We start from the raw sequence: 24,859 nt of genomic DNA, 5'->3' as shown, positions 1-24,859 counted from the left end.
GAGCGTACACCTAGCCACACACATTTATAGCTAGTATCTCATTTTTAAGGCAATATAGATACCGTACTTCTATAGGATTTGAATGCTGCAGAGCTGTAGACAAGGGATTAAATTCTGCATCTAAATAAATATACAGCTGAATCACAGTCGCACTGGAGTACGGATGGCCTCCCCCCAGCCTTTTGTTCGAGTTCCCTGCTGTTACAAGCAACTATGACATATAATAGCTTCCAGTATCAATCCCTTAACTGAAAACCATAAGAAGGTGTCTTGCACAGTGAAAAAATGAAAACTAAATACAATCCTTATTCCTCCAGGGAGAGTTTTCTAAGTAGTCTAAGGAATTGCAAAACCCCAAATCCCCACCATCTAGAGAGCTACGTATACCTGCTTCTTACTTTTCATAATAATAGCAGTGCCAAGAGGCCTCACACAGCGGAAGAACCCGCTCTCTAGCAGGTCTCTACATGCTCGCACTAGGAGCCAGGCCATGCTCTCACAAGCACACAGCCTGAGCGCCCCCGCCCCCAAAAGTGAAACAATCTTCATTTTACAGATGGGGAAGAGAAGCATAGACATACTTCCTCAAAATCACAGGAGAATCGAGTTAGATTTCCTGCTCTCAGTACAGCACTGTAACTGCAGGCCTCTCCTCTCTTTCACCCAAAAGAAGGGTCTTTTTGTTTTTAAATAGTACATCTTAGTTTTGTGGGGATCTGAATTTTTGAAGCTCACCAAGCAGTAAGATGATTCAAGGTGTGAAGAGTATCAGGGAAATTATCTTAAGTGTGACTTTCATGTGAGGATGAAAGTCCATGGGGGATGGCTGCGCCACTTGGCTGTGATTATAGTGATATCGAAGCAGCCCACACAGCTTTCCCACAACAGATTGTATTTGTTTCTTATTTACCATACTCTACCATGCCGCATATGCATGCCATAATCTACTTCAGAGATGATTTGGCAAAGCTTCTCTTCGGTTCTGCCTTTTTTCAAGCAGTTTCTCAGATCATACGGTTTGTCCCCAGTGGGAGGAATCTGTACTCCAGCAGGACAGCTGTGCACATGCAACATGGTTAAAAGCTGGCTTGAAAGTATTCAGCCTGAATGAGATGGGACTAGAACATGCAGCAAGGGAAACCTGGTACCTCTTCAGAGAGCAGCAGACTTCTTCCTCTACCACACCACAGCAGCAGAACCACCACCTTACCTGGCAGATGTCTTCTCCATTTTGGATTCGTCTGCCTCAGCTTGATTGAGCTCTGCGGGTTCACACGTACCACTTCAATGGAAACGTTCCTTCTGGGATACCCCATTGCTCCTGTAAAGCAAGTGATACACTGATTTACAAAACACAAAAGCTTTATCAGTGAGATAAAAAAGGGGATTGTTCCTGAGCACTCAAACTTATTTGGCTACACTGCTAAATTATTAAAACAGTCCCTACCACAGTTTAAGCCCAGGTTAACTGGCACTCCCCTAAAAAATTCCCAAGTAGAGTTTGGGAGTTAGTATGGCTCAGGAACTCATCTCAACAGGCACTTTGGACGTCTCCACGCTCTTTAAGAGGAGAAGAGAGTTTAACAGCATGGACACAGACTGTTCCGTGACACTATGTCTCAGTGCCAGACAACAGTCTCAGACATAGTTAATTAATTAGTATACTCACAGCCTAGCTCTCCATTAATCACGGCCTGTCAGCCTACTTGCCAAACTGTACAGTTCCTCTTCAGATAGCTCCAATCAAAGTAAGTCATTAGTGTAACGAGATGAAAGAGACTTTTGCTATGAATCTCCTTGATTCTTGCATCTGCCATAGACCACAACATTACTATAATCAACAGTCATTTGTTTTTCTGAAAAAAATCCCTGATCAGGAGGTGGTCAGGGAGATTACAAACTACAGACCACACCTCTCCCTGCAGACCACACTCATGGATCAGGGAGACCTCTCCCATTAATTAGTGGGATTTGTTTATCAAGGCTAGGAAGCTTCTAATGACACCCAGAGGTTTTTTTATTCTAAAGAGAGATAATTACTAAAATGCATGCAAACCAGTGGAACTAACAGAATATAAAGCAGTTTTTTCTCCAAGAGGGATGCTTTTCAATAGAAATTAGGGTCAGTCTTCCATCAGTATTCTTCCATTGTATTCTTATGATAGGCAAATTTGGGGTGCATGCGACAGGTGAGCATATCTTTTCTTTTTCTGCTGCTGCAAGCAAGAAGCCAGGCAGATAGCATTACCAGAAACAGAACAAACTGGAGAAGTAGAAGCAGCTCCACTAAAAAGATAGCAATGATTCCTGCTGCCACAGGAGATTAAATCAAAAGGCACGCTCTACAAGAAGGTGCCTGTCTACGTCCCGCAGTCTACCTACCTTGAATTTCCCTTATATTTCTACTGGGTTTGCTTTCTTTCTGACCTAAACTGTAATGCTCCATAAGAGGTAGATATAGGGATTCTCTGTCTGTAATTTGCAAGGAATTAGTTTTTTATTATTTCTCATGAAATTTTCTTCTCCACTAAAAATTATTCTGATCATTAAAGTAATGGCATTTAGACAGTGAAATGGTTAAAAATATTTCACTGAATATAACATTTAACATAAAAAATTTCTCAGGGGATATTGCACTGCTGTATTAAGCTACTGTACTGCAAAGATGTGTGAGCTTACCTTACTGTATAGACCTCTGTGCTGGATTCAGACCTTAATTATGTTAAGTCTAAGCTTCAACATTTTCCAAAAATGCTGCTGGGGACTTCATCCACATACTCAAAGGCAGGAGGCAGGAAGGGAGAGACAATAATTGTTTCTTTTTATATTATTACTCTTGATGATTATTAAGATTTACTGAATTGTTGTTGTTTTTTGTTTTGTTTTTACTTTCTAGAGAGATTAATGTTTTTAAAGAATGGTCCTGCATCCTTTTAGATTACACATAAAGAACACTTGGAAAATGATGTTATTTGGTGAAACGTTTTTTTGTTTGGTTTGGTTTGGTTTTAACTCCAGGTTAACTCCTACATATGCCTGGTCTCCCCTGGCTCTGGGTGGGGGAGGACTTCAGATCCAGCAGGGGAGTTCCCTCTCAACCCTCTGATTTCAAATATTTAACAAATTTATTTTTTGCGCAAGCATTTTGTTAAGCCTTTAAGTAGGAGCTAGAGTTTTAATGCATCTTTAAATATACAGATAAAATATTAAGTTTATATATAAAGTAACCACACAAATTATAAAATGCTGCCTTTTTTCGCTTTTATCTGCTCCAGTTGCAGTCTGTTACAATGAGAGAATCCAGCTAGTTCCAAAGTAGGTACCCCTCCAGATTTTAGTCTTGTCAATGTTTTAACCCTCAAATTGTTAAGCGAACATCAGAGGAAACACAACTAGCACAGAATTCTTAGAACCCATGTGAAGTTAATATTGTGATAACATTGATGCAGAATAATGAAGCACGCTACTACTTTCTTACTGCAAAGTTTCAGCCTTTCCGAATGGTAGTTGAAGATTGATCTTGCATGCTGCAAACTAGTGAAAGAAATGACGTCCAAAAGGACTTAAACTTTATCCCAAGCTGATGAAGAAGCCAGTCGTCGCCATCCAATGGTATTGTCTTCAATAATGAGTGCTTGCCTTCATTTGCTGTGAATCAGAAATATCCCAAAGACGACAAATGGGGGAGGGGGGCTGTGACGGTGAAACTAAGGATGCTACTGAATTCAATTGCAAGCCTTGATTCAGCAGCCACAGTTTCTTCCTGCAGCTCCTCCCTGCAAAGACAAGTCCATCATCTCAGAACTAGTTTCACAGAGGTACCTCCATCAGCCAAATTTTCACGTTGAATTTGCAACAAGAATCTGAGAAAAGATTTTTGACCTGCACACACAGGCACAGACTCCCACAAAAATCTTAGTACAGAATTGCTTTGTGGGTTAAAATTGCACTGCCGGTACGTTTCTTTGGCAGGCCAAAAAGCAAGCTATTTAAAGTCCAAAATGCCTGCATGCCTGAGATCGCAAGGCTGCTCGCCTACTTAATCTGCAGTACTATACATGAACAACTCATTTCCTAGCCTCATTGTTCCATACCTCCTCCCTCTTCCTGTATGTAGTACAAAGAGTACAAGCAAAATGTGTCAGCGCTACCTTCCTCAAGATCATCTCAGACACATGCTGAGAGATCGCTAGAGCAAAGCAAGACCATATTTTTGCACTGCATTGCAAAAACAGCTCTGGTACGCAAGCCCCACAGGATTTAGCTTAGGCAATTAAAGATGTTACCAGGGAGCGGGTCTAGTTCACACTCCAGTGTTTCAATATAATTGCATTCTTCACTTGCGATTTACATTAAATAAAATGCATTTCTGAATTTGTTCTGCAGTCTGCATTTAAATGGTGACATCTAGGTTAGATTAGTGATTGGCATGATTTCAAGAAGGATATGCCAAATTTTATTCTTCTTTCTCAAACCAGAGGTAAGCATGCCTGAGGCAACTAAGCGAGGGACAGTCCCTCTCAGAGCGGCACGATGCCTGTATCACAGTACTTTGATGCAGCATGAGTGGAGATTCCCACGTCCTGCTGAGTTCAGAAATCAGTGGGAACCAGATCTGGAAACTGCTGCTTCTCAAAAGATACCACAGCACTGTCTCCGATCCGTTTGTGCCCCACTGAAAGTCATCTCACAGATATATTTGGCCATCTATAGGTTCCTGAATGCTTGGTAAGAACAAAAGAGTAATACAGACGCTAATAGGTCAAAGGACAAGGACGTGGATTACCCCTTGCAAGTATGGTAAACATCAGCTAGAATTTTTCACTGCTACTGGGCTCCAAATTGCTTTTGGAGACCCTTGATACGTGGCCATACACATCCTTCAGGCCCCAAAATGCTATTAGAAATCTGGCCTCTACGTATCTAATACCTATTACACATAATAGGACTTTCAGTGTCCTTTGAGGAGTCCAAACTAATGATTTTCTTCTCTTGTGTTGGCAGAATTAACAGCTGTCTTGCTACTGTTAAACACACGCTACCCGTAAACAACAGGAAAGTAACACTTGCTGGGACTGCACAGCTCTGCGAATGCCTCACAGCAATTTCACACTACCTAAAATACATGTTCGCAAGTTTTTAGAGATTTTTCACTAATTGTCATTATTGCAGATGCTTATCTCTAGGAATAAAAACATTCTGCTCTGAGCAGCTGTTAAGGAAACCTGGCTGTTACTTCTAAGAAGAACAGCTTAATAAATTCAGTGGAATTTATAAGAACATTTGGGAAGGAAATTACAAGTAAGTAACATAGCTGCTTCCATTTATGTACTTACACACAACAATCCAAAAATTCAATGCTTGGGAACATGTCTAAGGAGTTACTCCATAAAATGGCAAAAATGCCTATTCAGCAGAGCAACAGAGAGATTGATCTGAGATATCACTTGGGATTTTCATACTTCTGTTTGCTCTCTAGCTGCAACTTAGCCCCGGTCAGCATTTGGAGATGCCTGTCCCTTCACCCATCTTTTCTTCTTCCACAAATAACTCTGTTTTAAAATGTAAACAAGAAAAACACATGCACATCGTTACAAGCACATAGCTGCAAACAAATCCAAGGAAACATGCAGTTCTTAGACCTGCAGGGCTGCGTGTGTGACCACGACCTCTTGAACTTCTGCTGTCTGCTCAGCGAAGCTGCTCTATCACACTACCGAAAACCCTACAAAGCCAGTCCTAACCCCCGCACCTTTGGTCTACTCCAACAGCTTCTGGGACAGGGCAGTTTTATGGAAGGGTAGAGAGGAGATGGAGCCAGACTCTTCTTGGAGGTACACAGTGATAGGAAGAGAAAAAACGGACACAAGTTGCAACGCAGGAAATTGAGCAGACATGAGGAAAAAATTATCACCCCGAGGATGGTCAAAGACCAGACTAGGTCACCCAGGAAGGCTGTGGGACCTCCATCCTCAAAGGTATTCACAACTCAACCGGACGCGGCCCTGAGCAACCTGATCTAGCCAAAGCTGTCTGAAGCAAGGGGTTGGACTAGGTGACTTCCAGGGGTTGTCTTCCAACCTTCCTTATTCTGTAATTCTATGAACCAGACAAAACAACTTTGAACAGGAGCATCAGCTGACTAATACTATCCCATCTGTTTAAGACAGCAGCTCCCAACGTGGATCACGATAAAGCAATACTTAAATACTAAGTGAAACATGTTTTTAGGAGAAAATCCAGCTCTTCTTTGGGTAAACACAATCACACTTTGCACCTGCACAGTGCCTCCATCAAAGGTTCCTGAAACACTACAAATATCATTAAGAATAATGATATCCATTAACAGGAAATACAGGTGCATTTCCACAAGCAGAACCAACTTTCCTTTATTCAAGTTCCAAGCTGATAACATGTACTGATAAGAGACAGGGATTATTAGCTCAGGTTCATGCCACGTCAATACAGCTATACATTAACCAGTTCTGTGTCTTAGAACTGGCTAATATGTAGTTAGCATGGAGCACAGAGAAAGGATTTCAGGTCTTTCTGCACCACACAGAACCCCAAGACTCTTCCCCAAGAGAATATAAACCACATAAGGCAAATTTATCCATGCTTCAACCACATGGCCATCTTTCTTTTACTGTTTGTCAGAGTAGATATAATAAAGGAAAGCAGAAAATTTACCAAGTAATGCACCTGCCACTCATTAAAGCAAGTTTCTGCCTTCCTTCAAGGTTAACATTTTGTCATCTTCAGTCTGCATTTGCTGCATTTAAGTGCAATTCCAGACCTTCTCACAGTAAATTGTTAACACTTTCTTCTGTGACTCCCCCTCTTCCCTTTCTGCTTGGGTGTTAAGAAGTGAAAAGGATTTAAAGAAATAAATTTAATCCATTCTCTAAGGAATGATTTATTGAGAAGTGGAAAGTAACCTTGCCTAACTACAGTTGTCAGGTTTTTACTTCCTAGTAAATATACTAACAGTCTTGCACTAATTGCAACTTCTTAAGCTTTGAGTTTCCAGTTCCAGTCTCATTTTCCTCCAGTACAAATGTCAGGAGCATGGAGACTTCACAGAATTCTTCCTTCAAACCCTGCCACTTTCCCATCTCAGAGCTTGTTTGAAAGAAATAGTAGCACTGTTATAACCGCATTATCCAAGCAAGCATAGTTTGCAAGGAGAGATGACATCTTTAGACTGACTGACATAGCTGCAAAAAAGACACAGATTCCTCAGCTGAAAGAAGCCAGCCACAGAAAGAGATTTATTCAATGCTGGATGTCCAGCATATACACGTAGGTGAGTCTTTTATTTGGCTGCAGATTAAACTAACTAACATCTGGTAAACCACAGCAGCTGAGGTGAGGTGATACTGTTTTCAGTTGGGAAAAAAAAAAAAGAGAGGTGCACTGCCTCCATTGAAACATAGTTCAACTCACTATACTGAAAACACAGAAATAATTGTACTCTTGCCAAATCCAGGATGAGACCATCCCACAAAATGCTACAGCTTTGCTTGTAAATTGCACGTTTCTATGGATGGGCTGCGTGCACGCACGCGGGTACCGTTCCCAGCAGTTCTGGGACCCTAATGTTCTGTGCAACTTTAAGGTGACTGGAATCAACAATTTGACACAATTCACAAGGTAAGTTGCAAAAACAAGTCCTTTTATGGCCACTCTAATACTGCAACCTACCAAATTCAAAAGAGCTTCATTTGGTGCAGGAGCTGCTAAGGGTAGCACAGATTACTGCAGTTCACTGAACACAGAACATTAATTTTGTACCTCAATTTACATCCACAGCAGAATATATAGAATATTGATTTCCTGATAGAGTAAGATTTTTTTCTTTCTTTCTTTCTTTTTTTTTTAACCATAGGGAAAGGAAGCCATTCAGACACTGGTTTGGAAAAGAAAAAAAACCAAGGAACCTCTGGCTTCTCCTCAGCAAACCCCACTCCCTAGCTGGGAGAAAAGTGAGTACAGAGCTCTTCCTCAACCAGCTACCAACTGAGCCATGCAAAGCAGCGCAACAAAAAAAAGGAAGCCCTGGGAATTCAGGTGGGCAATCACCTACCATGTACTTCTGAAGTATCAAATAATCAGCAATAAATGTTCATCCACCCTTCTGATGAGAAATATCCACCACTCCTTGTTTGGTTTTGCTAGCCGGGGTTATAAAAACTAGCCCTAGAGTCAAAAGTATGTATTCAGCAGCTCTCCAAAAACAAAGGTACTCTTTCTTAGAGGCCATTTAGCTGCTTCCAAGATAATATTCCCAGTAGCTATAAAAGACATCTGAAACAGTCACGATGAGGTAAGGAGCAAAAGAATCAGAAGTAACTTCATATCATTTCCATTTCAGCATTATTTATGTCCAGCAGTAGCCAAGAAAAAAAAACTAAAAGCCAAAAAAAAAAAAAACTAAAAGCCAAAAAAAAAAAAAATCACAACCAAAATCACAACTGGGTGCTTTATCCAGTACCAAAGCAAACGCTGTTACTCCCTCACAAAAATCATGGTCATACTAAAAAATTCATTAGGCTGTTCCTTCACCACCTGCCATTTCTCACATTAAAGGGCAAATACTTGTGATCTTATACAATATAATTTTTAAGAAAAGCATAAATTTACCATCAGAACAGTCCATCACCACAGGCCTTTCCCTCCTCCCTCCCACAAGCTTTAAGGGTTTTTAAATAGCTATAGTTCACTGAGAACAGAGGGAAACACCTTAAATTCAGCAGACGAAGCCCATGCCTCTTGCTGAACAAAAGTTCTTCCTTAGGCCAGGTGCAAAGGCATACACACGATTTAGTACCCACGTTTCCACCTCAGCTGATTTTGTGCCATTACTGGGACAAACTAAATTGCATAATTAGAACCGAAAAATGTAATCAAAATCTGTCAAAGATGACTATTTCAGAATTTAAGAGGTCCCAAACATTCTAAAATTCTCTCCAAAAGAAGTCAAACTGTCACAGAAGCAGGTTAATTTGGAAGCAAATGTATTCATAGTTGTAGCAATTCCAAGATGAATGTAGCCTCCCCAAACTACATCCACTCCACCGTGCCCAGACTATTATTTCGTTCCCTTCAGTTCAGAAGGCTAGCAGCTTTCTGGATTTCTAAATCTCCTGCAGATGAGGAGTGGAAAAAGCAAAGGCAAGCAATTCACAGGAGACACCCATGGCAAACTGTGCTGGTCTGTAGACTGTATATTAAAAAAAAAGACTTCCCACTCTGAGCTCTAAGATAAATGATCAACTGTTTTATATTCTCATTACCAAAGTGGACCCCTAATTACCTCATGCCTAGCCTACTTGTGCTAGATCTTGGTGGAAATTTTCCTACTCTTGCTTCCCAAACAGATGAATCCCGGTACGAGGACAGAACAAATCCATTTTCTTCTATCTTGCTATTAGCTTTTTTTCCTGAAAAAGGGGAGAAAAAAAGGACAAATAAGATGCATTATAAATCTGTTCTCCTAATTTCTCTCACAATTTATCTAAAATCCAAAATAATTAAATGGAAAGTTAGTGTACTACTGTACACTCACTGTAGTTAGTCTTGCCCTGAAAATTTTCCAAATGAATGAATGAACAAAGAATCCAGATCCTGCCAATTAGGTATTAGTCATGTGGCCAGCAAGAAGCACTTAAGCTACTTTAATGAGCACAAATTTCATTAAAATGTAGTTTTAAATCTAGCAATACAGAAGAATAACCTACTAAAGATGAAAAGGAACAAAAGGATTCACACTCTGGACTTGGTATTTCTTGCTGCTTGTCACTAACAAGTTAATATAGATAATACTAATAAAATCAGTACAGCAAAACAGTGCAAGACAAACACTAATACCCATGAAGAGAGGACGTGTATTAGACCTATCTGCCCTGTGCTGCCAGGCACTTCCTGTCTCATTTCAAGTCCCACAGAATTAGTGAAGAGCTGCTTTCCACAGCATCTACACATCTCTCCCGCAATGGCAGAATGTGCATCGACTTCCACTCTGTACTGGATTTCCTATTCCCTCCTGTCTAAACCATCTTCCTATTATGTAGACAGGACTGCTACCATTTTTTAATCTATATTAAGATTAAAATTTAACTTATTAAATTTTTAAATTTATATTAGGAAAGCTTGTCACAGAGCTCCTTTAGCTATTTTGCTACCGTAATTAAGAATAACCTTTCAGTGTAAGGGAATTCATTTATAGTACTTTATATTAGGTGCCGTATCCTCGATTATTTGCAAGGCCACTGATTACTCCCAGGAACTTTGGTCCATCAAAACCCAAATCATACAAGCCTCAAATAGAATGCTGAAAATGAACGCAAAGGAATGCAATACTAGCCACACGCATATAAAAGCAGTTTTCTGTTCTTCAGATTTGACCTTTGCAATGCTGGTTAAAGTTACTATGCAAAATCTGCATAAAAATAATAGGTATAAAAAGAGATATAGAACAGATTTTGATAAATTTGCTAGAGCTGCACTTACCACAAGAAAAAAGCAGTAAAACTTCTGGCACCAAGCAGCTGAGAGAAATTACCTCTTCTAGATCACCTGTAATTTAGCACATGTTTTATAAAAACAAACAAAATCCACAGAAATTTCACTAGCACAGCAACTCAAAAAAAAAAAAAAAGCATGAAGGTGACCTGCCACACACTTTTAAATTGGATTCATAGTGTTCAATTTTTCAGTTGCACTGGGTATGAAGACCAAAAAAGAAAAACCAACAACCACAAAACAACACATCACATCACATTTCTTTACATTCAAATACAGCAATCTTCTTTGGGTTCATTAGCACATTTCTCATAAGCAAAATATACTTATTCCTAACCAAAAAGGTAGCTACAAATATCCAGCCTTTAAAGTATTTAATAATGTGCTTAATTCTGATAAAAAGATTAATTTTTACTCTTTCCCTTGTAATTCACACACCACATAATTCACTCTGAAATTCTAACTTGTTACTTCCTTGACCGAGTCAGCTTTCTTTGAAATACTTAAATTCACATAATTCACATTTCTTTGCTTCTTTATGTGTGCATATATAAAGATGACACTCAATTGCACTTCCTTTGCAATACCACTTTGTAGCAACCTGACAATTTAATACATATTTCTTAGAGAAATTTAAGTGAATTTATTGTATAAAATTATGATTGGCATGGTACAGAAAAGTTCCTTGTAATGCACATTTCCCATTAACTTGTACACAAATATTACAAGTATCAAGCAAAATGCAAAAGTCTTAAGAACTAACTCCATACTACAAAAGTGTTCACATAGTGAAGTTACTCTGGTTACAAAATGTTATGGAAATAAAAGCACTTGAAAATACAATTTGGGAAATGTTCTTGAACAATCAACACCAGCTTGTTTAAAGTTGTTTAAAGTTTGTTTAAAAATGGAAGGAAAAAGAGATACCCTCTTCAAAACACTACTGTCGGCTTAGCAAGATGGAGCAAAGTTCAGACCTGTTCATTTATTCAAGGACTGGCCTTTCCAAGAAACAAATTTAAAAAGTTTAGTTATTAAAGGGCTCAATAATACTCTGATGACAAATAACGCCATCAAAAAGTTATCCGGCTCTCTTCATACAGGAGCTGTCAGAGGCAGAGATGCGTAAATGAACACTTCCAGGTAACTACAGATTGCCTTGCTCTTTTTTCCTTGAGACAATCCGAACTTCATTGTTTCATCTAACTGTTTAGTTCCTGACGTCACAAGACCCAAGAACAGAGGTCTGCAAAAGATATATATTTAAAGAATAAAATTGTATTTTCACTGTCGAGGACTGCTTAGATGTCAAGTTATTCAAATATCGTACATCCTCCCTCACAGTAAGACTGTTAAAAGCCATCAGATCTCTGCTTCCCAGCTACTTTGAAGGCCTGCTGTTCTCAAGACGACAGAAAATGCTTGGATCCTACAAACAGCCTTACAAAAAGGAGGCACAGTCATACTCTGTTAGAAAATAACACAAAAATTGAAGACTGAAAACATCCTTAAAAACTTGTAACAAAAGTAACTACAAAGTAAGCAATACATTACATTATTTTTTTGTACCAGATGACTTGTGTGTGTTTGAGCAATTGAACACTGGTATGTATATCTACATGAAATTCACACATACAGGACTTCAGATTCAGGCATTGCAATTATTTTTTTCATTTTATCCACACAAACACACACACGCACACATAATTACTATCAGTTTATCCAGTCTATTCGAATGCTGTGAAGAACAGTCCACAGCATGCATAAAAGGAGCATTATCCAATACAGTGTTGTCTTGCAAAAATGGAGTCAGAATTCCTGAGTCTCAAAGACGTTACTGCCCTTCTCCATTATTGGATTATTTATTTTTCCAAGGAGAACCTCTAGTTTTCATTTCTTCACTCTGGTGAAATTTATAATAGATTGCATCTTTCAAAAATGTAAAGCTTCTAGAAAAAAAAAAACCAATTGACGTTAATTTTTAAAGCTTCTTTTAAAGGGAGGAGGGAATTCACTTACAAAATAAAGGCCACCTTCAGGTAAGACTAGTACTGCTAGTATCCCATCAGTTTTGTTTAAAGGGGAGATTTAGTTCCCTATTCTGGGAACCTTAATACACGCAAACCCATCCTTTTAACAATTAAAGAATATTTTTAAATAGGATTAACAGGGAACAGCCCTTTGTTACAATCACCGAGGTGGTAAAACCAACACAACAGTTAATTCAAAGTCTCCTTCAAGTAGTGCTGGTCACTGCAATCTATTATAACTTTCATATTTTCCCTTTTACTTTGCATATTACACAGTGTAACTTAAAATGTTATTTAAGAGCACTTCAGTCCCACAATGTAGGGTTTAAGCTTGTGTGAATAGATATGCATGGCTCTGCAACATTTTTAATGACTTACAAAAATACATTCAACTAAAACTTTATATAGGGTTCCCTCTCGCTTTTTTTTTTTTTTTTTATATCAAGGATGAAAAGAACGCCAAATGGCCCCATAATCAGCAAAATATTACACTAGATTTCTGGAAGTAACTCCAAAGCAAAGCACATTCAAGAATAACATACATTGAATTGCATACTTTCTCATTCATCTTCGTCAGTAATAGAGTTCTACTGCATATAATTATTCAGCCTTATAAATAATGCTAAGCAGAAAAATATTTACCTCTGTGCTACTTTTCTCAGTTTATAGAAGCATTTCTCAGTTTATAGGAGCAAACAAAAACTAAAGTGCAGACTACAGGCCATGACAGGCATAATAAATGACCAAAGGTGCAGCCAAATTTACATTTACATCTTAAGTTACTTTGCCATCTTACAGTTCGTGCTCTAAGTCACCCCTTGTGCAAATGAAGAGCTGGTCAATTGGTGTGTGCCACAGTACAACCTGTAACCACTGGGGTTCTCATTTTTTGTTGTTGTTTTTTTTTTAAATCTAGTTGAGTTGTCCACAGATGTTTCTAGGCAATAGCTTAGGTTCACAAAACCTTACTTTATTAACACTTGAAATCACACAATATTGATCCCTCCCCCAGAAAATGCTACCGTCCTCTTGTTGCATGACGTAGTTGAACCACTGATGCTTGGTTGACTGCCTTTAACAAGGGATGTCTTCATTTCCATTTCACACGCTACAATAGCTGCATTTAGTTCCACTTGAGCTCGGTGAACAACATAAAACATGAGTCCTATGCTTATGACAATCTGCAAGTAAAACACAGAGTGATGTTGGATATATAAATTACAAGCATGAATAGAAAGCAACTGTTCTAAACAAAAAGTCATCAGTGCAAAGATTCATGAAGACTTCCATTGACTCAATGTTTCAAAGGCAAGACATTAAAAGGGAGATGAACTTAACCAGTGAGTGACTTTAAATCAATGTATGTTGCTACTAATATGCCAAAGAGCAGACACCAGATAGAACTTAAATAACTGCCAATATTGGTTGTTTCTTTCCATTATCGTCTCTCACATACTTGTCAGAAAGTAATCCTTCCGTAAATCTCTTGGCAACGACATCTCCATAAAGAAATGACATGTATTGCTAGAAAGCAAAAGGGCTGTTTTCTATATAGTAAGGGGATATCTACAATTTGCAAAACAGCAGATAAAAGGGATGACACAGAGGAAACAAAACTGCTTGTCCTTGCCCCTCCAGTGCTGTATGCCCCTCCATACAGCAAAAAGCAGTAGTGCTGCAGCACCCCTGAGATGTCAGGAGAAAATATGACAGAATTTGAGTTTGAGCAACTTACAGGAGTCTGTATGGGAAGTACTTGGAATTCGGATGTTTGGGGGGGGGGGGAGCGGAGGGCTTTTAAGGAGGCAGTAGTATCTAAAACTAGAATTTGAGTCCAGGACTTTTGCTCTGAATTTTATTAGTAAGAACGTCTGAATTTTCACCAAAAAATGACCAGGAATAACCCTGTGTAATTTTTGCTTCGAAATTACTCATTCTATGGTATTAGCATGCACTGTACTTCCCAGAGGCAATCTTTGCTTTCAATGAAACATCAGCTATTACTTTCAGCAGAGATCCTCCTTAAAGAAAAAAAAAATCTTCAAATATAATCAAGCTGTCTCATAACGAGAGTTTCTCTACAAGAAAGCAGTAAGTTCTTCTGCATTAAAAAAATATATTTTATGCTGTAGTTGGAACCTGTGACTTCCTTAAAAAAGAAAAAAAGTATTTTCTTTAAAGCAGAACCTAAAGCTCCCAAGTCCAAAACCTGATCTTTATTATTATTAATAATTAATTGGCAGGGCTATGCTTTCTCTAACATTAAGGACCATCACCTAAAACATGTGTCAGGATATGTCAGGTTGGAACGAATCTCAGCAGGTCTCTAGCCCAACCCACTGCTCAAAGCAGGGTTGGCTGCAAGAGATCAGGTTGCTCAAGGCTTTATCTATCTGATCTTGAAAACCTCCAAGGGCAGAGTAGCACAACCTCCTTGGGCAACCTGTTTCAATGTCCACTTGTCCTTGTGGTGAAAAATGTTTTCCTGATATCCAGCTGGAATCTCTCCCAATCCAATTCATGACCATTTTCTATGGATCGCCCCTGTGCACCTCCGTAAAGACCCTGGCTCCACCTCCTTAGCGACTTCCTGTAGGTGTTGGTGGGCTATTGTAAAGCACGCCGCCCCCTTTCCCCCCCAAAAACCATCCCTTCTCCAGTCCCTCAGCCTCTCCTCGCAGGGCAAGCGCTCCAGTTCCAAGCAGCCTGACAGCCCTCTGCTAAACTCACTCAGTTCACCAACGCCGTTCTTGTATGGGGGACCCACAACTGAATGCAGTACTCTAGATGTAGCCTAATGAGCGCACAGTAAAGGAGAATGACTGCTTCCTTCAGTCTAGGGACTACGCTCCCGTTGAGGCTGGCTACATCCAGAGTGCTGTTAGCCTGAAAACTTCATTTATTTTTTTCCTTCGCAAGTGGCACGTGTGAAAACTCCTCATCGCTCAGAACTTGAGGTACTCGATTTATAACTTGGCAGAAATAGATCTTTTCTAGTATTTTCCAATGTTTTACACAGGAGGACTTCTCCTGCAGACAGTGGGCTAATCTATCGCTACAGAAACACTGATCCAAAAATGTGTTGAATACATAAGTATTTAAAATACATCTAGAAACTCTGATCCAACATGATAAAATACTGGGTTTAATCCTACTGCTGGAAAATAAGGCTATAATTGTTCGCTATTAGGCAAGTAGCATGCTTGCATTTGATAAATTTATCACGTAAGAATTTACAATTATCCCGAACTCATTCTTTAAGACCATTATAGCCATTTCAGTAAAAAAAACCAAAACCAAAAACTAATTCCAGTTACGTGTTTTAAAAGCTAGCCAATGTAGGAGTCAAAAAGAGACTACGGACAAGAAATTCTGAATATATAGGAAAATTCCTGTTCTAAAAGCTTATCCAAATATTTACACCTGACTGTTGCTAGAAATCTTACTACCAGCAGCCTTCAGTTCCCTGGCCAAATAATTTAAAATATATATACACAGACAACTGTGAACAAAACTAAATCAAAAGACGTTTATTATTTTGGATGCATTCAAAGAAATAAAAGGTTTTTAAAGCTATTTACTAAACTGAAGCCCATCAAAGCCACACAGCCAGGCAAAGCACTGGGCAGATATCTGAGAAAAAGTGGGAGAACACGCAATTACTTCACTAACAGGCTGCCCTAGGCTTAGTCAGTCAACTCCTAAAAACCGCTCTCAAGGAGGTGACCACTCCTGTCCATACACTGAGCCTCTCCAGCTAGCACTTACATGAGTTACAGCTATGCTACACTGGCATCCTATACATCCTCAAGAGACTCAATGCAATTTTAAACAAATTGTAATGGGAAAAGAAGGAAAATACCTCTGAAGTAAACTACCCCAGAAATGAGGTTTCATGACTAAAGTGAGGCTGATAAGTAACCTTTGATTTCCACTTTCGTTTATCAAACTATTTATCCCATATTCCCAAAGCATTAATAGTCTGTAAAGATATTTAAACTATTTTTAATGACCTGTTCTATTAAAGCTATAATTATATGTTCCATTTAAGTGTAAGTTTGGTTTGGGCGGGGGGGGGGAATTAAAATCCTTCTGGAGTAGGTTTGTGTCTTCGCATTGTTAAACACCTGTTTCTGGTCATAAAAACTGAGGAAGATGAGATGAATGATTTATGGTTACTATGGTCTCCAAGTTAAAGCTTTCCTCTGAGATTTATTAAAAAAACCCAATATCATCAGCTAAGCTATGTACCATATACTTCTTACAAATTTACTGAATTGCAAAATTAGGATATTTTGATTTAGCCATTAGTTGAATGATATTTCTTCAGCACCTTTCACACAAAAGATCTATGCAAAATTGGGAGTATTCAATGAGAAGAGTGAATACTGCACAGATTCTGAGTCTAGAGCACACTGTTGGTAGCACATGGACTTCTGTAGGGGTGGTCTGACAAGTCTAAAATTCAGCTGGAGATGACCAGAGAAGGCAAGAGAAGAAAACTTGACAAGAGAGAACTGTGGGAGAAAAAGAAACTCAAGAACACTGAGAACGTCTGCCTTGTATCATATGAGGTATGAAAGAATTAAAACTCTTCTATTAGAAGAGAATAAAAGCAAAAAAAAAAAAACGCACTGGAAACCCATTTCGCTGAGTATCTAGCAGTCATTAAGTTTGTGAAAAAGAAATGTCAGCCCTGCTTAACTCAATATACTGAAAATATAACACAGATAAATCAAACACTTAAACTGCTGCTTTTTAAACACCATATGCCATATTTGCTTGACTCTCAGTCTGCAGCAGGTCAGCTGCCTCAGACTACAGAGTTCTTATGCCCAACAAAGAGCAGCTACAAAGCATTAATACTTGAGTCGTGTCCCTCCCACAACCTCCTAGCCCACCTCGTTTACACTGGCGGCTGTGTAACGTGAAAGACAAACCAGCAGTGCAGAATCCCTCTATAGCTTATGCACATTCCTAATGAGATGTAGTTTCCAAAGAAAAAATTCAATGACTGAGACAATGCTACAGGAAAGAAACTTGCCTGCTTAGCTCCAAAAGCAAAATCCTGTCTCAAATCCCACTGGCACAGCAGATCAGTAAGAAATTAGAGGGACAAAGAAACATGCTCAAACCGAAGAAGCAGATAACGTTTCCAAACGCTTACGAAAACAGTCCGAAAAGGACTGACATTAATGTTAACAAAGTCTGTGAAAGCAATGATTTTAATTTACCTGTAAACTGAATATAAAATATCCACTAACACTTTGCTCCGCAATCACATCCTCCATGGTACGCAAGGTAGTGCCCAAGTACGAGTTCAGGAGCTGAGTAGGAAGCAGCCCAACTGAAGAAGCCATCAGGTAGTTGGGTAGTGACAAATCTGTAATCTAAACAAAAGAAAGTGTAAGAAACCCTGCATGCTTTCAGTATAACCTACATGCATAACTAATCAGACTACCTCTCCCACAACCATCCATGCAAAAAAAAAAAAAAATTATTTTATTCCTTCATTTAAACGTTTCCACTGTTAGTGAACCTAAGGTAATACAACAAACAGTATTTGGCTAGTTTTCATCTCGCCATTTTAAAATTACGGTGTTTTATTTCTTTTCACCTTGCATTACACAACATCTCTGTGCAAAGTCATTTACTAAGGATGCAATTACACCGTTCATTAGATGTTCATTTCTTCCTGGCAAATAGAGCCCTACAATTTATGCTCTAACTGTCAGGAATAAATTACATTATCAAATATGAAGGTCTAAAGCAAAATGTGATAGTTATCATCTATTTTCTTTGCGTTTTACATCTATGAAAACTAATGAAGAGGTAATCTGTTCAAAATGTTACTGTGTTAAGTACGACCTAGATACACAGAATGGCAGATACAATCTGCCTCTACAAAGGAAATTATATATATAGCTCATTAAGAACCTCTGCCAAAGATATTTTATATCACACTTTAATTAGCAAACAAAATATAAATTAGAACACACAGCTATAGTTGTTGTTAGTATCCGCAGGAAAAAAACTTAATACTTAAATAATACTTAAAGAGAGTTTCCTTTTTTTTGGTGAGCAACTTCTCTTCCAAGTCACTCCAAATACTATGCAGACAGTTTATACAGGAACAAACTACACCACATTAGCTAAATTGGTATCAGCAGCTATTGAGAAATATTAAATGCAAGAGTCAACAGTCCAAGAGATATTTATGCAAGAAAATGAAAATAGAGGGAAACAGAGGGTTAAAAATAACATAAGCATAAAAAAAGCAGTTTTTGAAATAAGCAGTCTAAGGAATTCTTCCAGACAATTCAGCTGATCACATAATAACAAAACAAGTTCTAATTAAGAACAGCCCCTAAACCTAGAAGTCTACATGGAAATTATTGACCTTGACAGTTTTGTACAATGTCAAAGACGAGAGAAAAGCAGCAAAGTTACTCATTTCATCATGCTGTTCTTAAAATAAATGCTGGTTACTATGAAAGTCACAATGCTGAATTCTCAGAGCTCTAAGCACAGACCACCAGTGGAAAGTTTTCTGGAGGAAGGAAGGGCAAAGGAGGAGGAGGAGAATGCAATGGAACATAAAGATTAAGAGTAACTCACAGGAAGAAGATTCAATAAGCCAATTCCAAACTTCACACTGCAAATTACAGTTCCTATAGACTTAAATATACACCGACAACACAAATAATACATTTCCTCTCTATGGAAGTTTAGTTTAGATTTCTAATGAAAAAGCACTATATAATTATGTCAGATTTCATATTTGACAGATGCTTTCTAAAGATTTTTTCTCTTTTTTAATATTACAGTAATCTGGGCCGTGTAATAAGAATGCACAACAGAAACTTCCCTTATTACCGAGGGAATGAAGGAATTGCTATTAAAAGTCCCTGAAATACTAACGCTGAGGCAAGATTTGCTAAGTAGGACACTGTCATTAAATCTAATGGAGCTGGGAAGCTTCCCAAAGATTGCTTTAACACTCCTAGGCACCTCTTTCAGTTCTGAATATGTATTAGGAACACTTCAGTAGCAGAGGAACATGCCTGCATGTCTGGATGTATCCTCAAGCAACTGGACCTTTCGGGGCCATGCAAGAGACTGTTTCCAAACGAAGGAGAGACTGCCAACAGACACACTGGGCTGTGACTTGTGCAATCCATGAAAATGAAAGCTAATAAGAGAGGAAAAAAAAACATGTAGAAAATATTCCTTTAACCCCTGGTTTGCAAGGTTTAGATCTGCAGAGGTAAACCTTCCTCCGGAAGCCACAGGAAGCAGACAGTAGGTATATAATGCACCACTGACGGCCAAGACTCCACCTAAGAAACCTGAGAAACTTTCAGTATATCTTACAGTGGACCACATCTGTCTTCTGTAAAACTTTATGTGCTCGAGAATTCTCCCAAACTGGGGAAATTTTCTATCAGGACTCTGTTCCTAAGGGAGGCTCAAGAGAACAAAAGTTAACAATGAAATCCCAAAGAAAGGATAGATGTAATGTTGTTACAGGCCAGACCAAACTACATACTAAAATAAAATTAAGAACTTCCTAACCTCTCTGGTAGCAAAAGCATTAGCCAGAAACTCTCTGACTAGGCCTTGGAGAGGCTTTGCCTGATCCAACCTTTGCAGATTCTTTGCAGTTGACATCTCTGTTCCTTTCTGTCAAAGAATAAACGCTTGTGTCAGGGTACTGTTAGGGGTCAAACGCCTTTGCGGACTGGAGCACATCTCTCCCCCCTGAATTTACAAAGCCACATGTTTCAGATCAGGTAGGCTTAGCTACTGAGAGCAAAGGACAATTCTGATAGTCTTTGCTTTCTGAGAGAAAAAGCAGATACAGAATGAAAACAAAACAGAACAAAAAAAAGCTAGTAACTTTCCAAGAAGCACAGTAAGCAGCCTGCATGCTCCTCTGAAGGAGATACCATTTTTTGAACTCTTGATTCCACCGCGTGCATTTCTGGAACCAGAGAACAACACTTGGACTCTCAGATTTTCAGGCAAATTGGATTTCTACATAATATATCCCTCCCAAAGAGGGGAAAAGAAAAAAAAAAAACAAATTCTGAGCTAAGCTAACCTACAATCAGTTTCCACAAACTTAGCTCCAGGGACCCACTAGCTGGAAGGAGGCAATAACCTGCATACCAAGCCTCCCTACAGACCTGCCTTCAAATTGCTCAGAGTTGCAGGGGGGAGAGGGCTGTGCATGGGGAAACACTTCAGTGAGAGAGCGCCACCGGACCATCCCAATTACTAGCTCCGGCTACCCGGAGCTACGCTTAAACGATAACTACGCTTAAACCCAGTCAAAGAGAAACACGAACATGCTTTCATTTTACAAGTTCCTAGGCTTTCCAGAAAAGCAGGTAACTGCACTACCCTACTGCTCCTCATGCTCAGTGCTTTCCCAAAGAGCAGCGGACTGATCTTAGGAAGCAAGCGTGGCTTAGTGCGTGGCTGGTGAGAAGCTAAGAAATTCTTGTCAATTTTGTTCTTACCCCGTTTCAGGGTAAAGAAATAGGGTAAGAAGAAAACCCTTCAGAAAAATATGATCACCACTCAAACGCTAAGAAACCGTCTTCCTTCCATCTCTGTACTTTCCTGCAGATCAACCTCCTCAAAGCCCTCAGCTGAAAAACAGACCATTGAACTTGTAAAAACCCGCTAATCGCAGCCCCTGCAGATGTTCCCAATTCCCCTCGCGCCTCAAAGCTAAACGCCTTGTCCCTGGACTCCACGCGTCACTTCCGCCCATCCCGCTCATTTAAGCATTCTCAGCATCTCCAGTTTCATTATAAGCATAAATATTCATACAGAAAACAAGCAAAGGCCAGCCCTCTGGAAAATTAAAGACATGTAGCTTCCTTGAAGACTTGAGGTCACTATTCCTTCCCTTACTATGAAAAACAATTCTTTCACAATTCATCCCGTAAGTTGCTAGTAAGGGGAATAGATGAATGATTACAACACCCAAACCCGCTTATATTTTAAATCTCCTAAGCAGAACATTAAATTTTCAGTTAAGTCAGATTTCCAAGAAATCATAGCTCAGTCTGCGCGAGCAGAATTCAGTATTCTATACGTAGCTTAAACTTAACTCGCAGTGAGAAACAGCTTTCAATTCCCAAATTTGCATGCAATACTGGAAGTTTTGCAGTAATGCAGTAGTTCACATCAAATGTTACTGATTAAAATTTGAACACACTGTTTTATCTGATTACACTGTAAGAGTAACAAATCAGGAGTAATAAACACAGCTCCCCAAACTGATTTTAGGAGGCAACATCCAAGTTATTTAGTATGCTCAGGAATCTGGTTTCCTCTCCTTTCCATATATGTTATTTTTATACTGAAACCTTTCCCTTGGGAAGAAAACTATTTAGTTCGCAGTACTTATAAACCACTGATTACGGCATCATTTTACTGTTACACTGGCCTGAATACTCTGCTGAATGGCTTTTCCCAACAGGCACAGCAGAATGCTTAGGCCATGAAGGGAAATGTTTTAACTTGGTAATTCTCAGGTCAGCTGTACACCAGATCCAATACTGCTCTAGAACATCTGCTGACTGTTTCAGGTGACACCCAGAAGCCACGAATAACCCAAGTACAACAGCTCTCCCTGCTTTAAGGGGTCACACTGCAGTAGAAGCATCTTCTGCTAAACCAGGACCTGCCACTTCGATCCTGGAGGGATTCGCAGACACTGGGGCCTGCTCCCTCCTCTCTGATTGCACTCGCCATACAAATCTAAGCTTCCTCAACCCTGCAGCAATATCAATAAGTAAACAGAATGGCTAAGCTTCTTCACATTCTCCTTAAGGGATACTATCATTTCTTTTTAAGTTGCTACACCTTTTATGGACAGATTGCCACTCTTGAGACTAATGCCAAAGCACACCACACATCCGAATTAGAAGTTTTATACACAGCGATTTTAAATCTTTCCTGCAATTTTAAATCAACGTGGGTGGGAAACTTAATTTACACAGGGTTTTTTAAACTACCTTAAGTTTTTCTTCAAATTCAGAGTTTGGTGACCTACTCACTTCCAACCAGATGAAACTGTCAAAATTAAGCAAGCACGTCAAAAGCAGACAGAATCAGGACTGCAGATGAGGGAAGGCAAGTTTGTTATAAGCAGCAGACCATAACGCTTGTTTGTATGATCTCTCATGTTAAAACATACACGAGTTACTATTAAACATTAAAAACATTTTGCTATCTGTTGTGCTTTGTATGGATTTCCACACATTTGTGGACCTAACTGAGGCATAATACACAGTCAAACCAGATTCTTTAGACAAAGCCTTCAGGAAGAGCACAGGGTTTGAAACCAATCTAATGATCAGCATGTACTCCAAAAAAAAAAAAAAAGCAAAGTTTATGTTTTCTTTACTTTCTCCTTTAAAATAATCAGAGATTAATTAAAGATCATAAATCGTAAATAATAAATTATTCTTAAAATATGTACTAACTTAAAAGCAGGAAAGAAAAGCAAGTCCAACACTTTTCCAAACTTAGGTTTAAACTAAATTTCCATACCCCTCCAGTTTACAAAGTCCCTCTTCAGCTATGTGTCTGTACCTTCCCGCTCTTCCCAAATTATTTTCCTTCTTTAACGCATATGGCCTTAACATTGTTTAGAGCTTTGCTGGATGTATGCTACATCCACGTACACAGCTATGTCGATCCACTGACCCGAGAAAGAATTTTAATCCGTCCCCTTCTTTCTTTCCAATCTTATTATTTATATTACAAAGTTTAGAGAGATCTGGCAGGCTTGCTTAACTCGAATCACTTTTAAAAACACAGGTATTTTAAAATCCCCAACTTCTTCTGCACAGAGATTTTGCTGCACAGCATCTTGATGTTTCCTTCTACCACTACAGTCCTAAAAGCACGAAAGCGGGCAGCAATCCTAACACAACGTCCATGAACAAGGCGTCTTCCTTCCTTCCCTGGTTATGCACAGCAGAGCCACCACCAAAAGCAGGCGGTGGGGTTGCTTTGGTTAGTTTCTGGATTTTTATTTTATTTTTTAAATGAGAACAAAATCTAGATTCCTTCCGCCCAGAGCCTCCTCCTCCTCCATTACAGCACAAAGCAGCTCAGCGCAGTGGGAAGACTTCGGCGGTTAGCCCACGCGCTCCCTGCGCATCGCGTCGCCGCGGGCCGAGGAGAAAAGCCACCCAAAGCGAAGGCCGCCCAGCAGCCGGGCGGCCGCCGCGGGCCTGCGGCAGGCCGGGGCGCACTCACCGCGAAGACGGCGTTCTGCAGCCCGAAGGGGATGGGCGTCAGCCGCGCCAGGGCCACCACCTTGAGGCCGCTGCCGCCCTCGACGACGCGGACCACGGCGCTGAGCTTCTCGCTGCCCTGGATCCTCGCCAGCGCCCAGCGGGCCAGCAGCCGCTTGCAGGCCACGTGGGCCACGAAGGTGCCCACGAGGACGCCCAGCACCATCAGCCCCATGCCCAGCACGAAGCCGTAGAGGTAGCCGGCGGCCACGTTGAGCAGGATGTAGCCCCAGCCGCAGGGGAAGGAGACCACGATGAAGCCCACGGTGAAGAGCAGCACGCCGGCCAGGCTGTCCAGGCTCTCGGCCCAGAGCAGCAGGTCGCGCAGGTACTGGCGCACCAGGGCCAGCGAGGCGAAGCACAGCGCCGCCAGCGCGCACACGCTGAGGCAGCTCTTGCACCAGCAGGTGCCCAGCAGGCAGCAGGAGCAGCGCCAGCCGCGGGCCTCGGCCAGCGCGGGCCCGCCGCCCGCCTCGGCCAGCGGGCACAGCAGCAGCTCGCCCGGCGGCAGCCCGCCCGCCTCCGCGTAGGGCCCCAGCAGCAGCCCGCCGGCCCCCGCCGCCTCCAGGCCGACGGGCTCCCCCCCGCCGCCGCCGCCGCCGCCTCCCGCCGCCGCCCCAGCGGCTCGGGACAACCAGCGGCCCAAGTCCTGCCGGGCCCCCTGCACCGCCGCCTGCTTCACGGCTCTGGCGAGGAGCTGCAGCGCCGCGGCCCCCGCACCCCACATCCCCCCGCCCCGCCGCCCGGCTCCCCGGCTCCCCGGCTCCCCGCCTCCCCGAGCAGCCCGCGGCCAGGGGCGGCCGCTCCCTCATCGCCCCGCCATGGCCCACTGCCGGCTGCGGAGCCAGCCGAGGGCCGGCGGGGGCGGGGAGGCGGCGGCCGGGAGGGCGGGAAGGAGGGGGCCGCGCTTCGCCGCCGCGCGGGCTCGGCGGGCGCAGGGGCCGCGGCGGCCGCGCTCCGCCGCTCCCTTCCCCGCGGCCG

The 24,859-nt window shown here is 40.9% G+C and overlaps 1 protein-coding gene across 1 annotated transcript in view; it reads right to left on the bottom strand.

The window, feature by feature from the left end:
- TMEM64 (transmembrane protein 64) overlaps positions 1–24,620 on the bottom strand; it is a 58,778-nt gene extending 34,158 nt beyond the window's left edge. Inside the window, exons 1-4 of the mRNA XM_068933081.1 lie at positions 23,841–24,620; positions 17,789–17,944; positions 10,513–13,735; positions 1,211–9,443 (exon numbers count right to left, since the gene is read on the bottom strand). Coding sequence (XP_068789182.1) covers positions 13,541–13,735; positions 17,789–17,944; positions 23,841–24,605 — 1,116 coding nt within the window. The 5' untranslated portion in view covers positions 24,606–24,620 and the 3' untranslated portion in view covers positions 1,211–9,443; positions 10,513–13,540. The remainder of the gene's footprint in view (positions 1–1,210; positions 9,444–10,512; positions 13,736–17,788; positions 17,945–23,840) is intronic.
- Between the last annotated feature and the right edge of the window lie 239 nt (positions 24,621–24,859).

This window comes from Struthio camelus, chromosome 2 (genome assembly GCF_040807025.1).
Source record: "Struthio camelus isolate bStrCam1 chromosome 2, bStrCam1.hap1, whole genome shotgun sequence".
In the NCBI taxonomy this organism is placed as follows: Eukaryota; Metazoa; Chordata; class Aves; order Struthioniformes; family Struthionidae; genus Struthio; species Struthio camelus.
The sequence above is the reverse complement of the archived record's forward strand: the minus strand, read 5'-3'. Positions and strand labels throughout refer to the sequence as shown.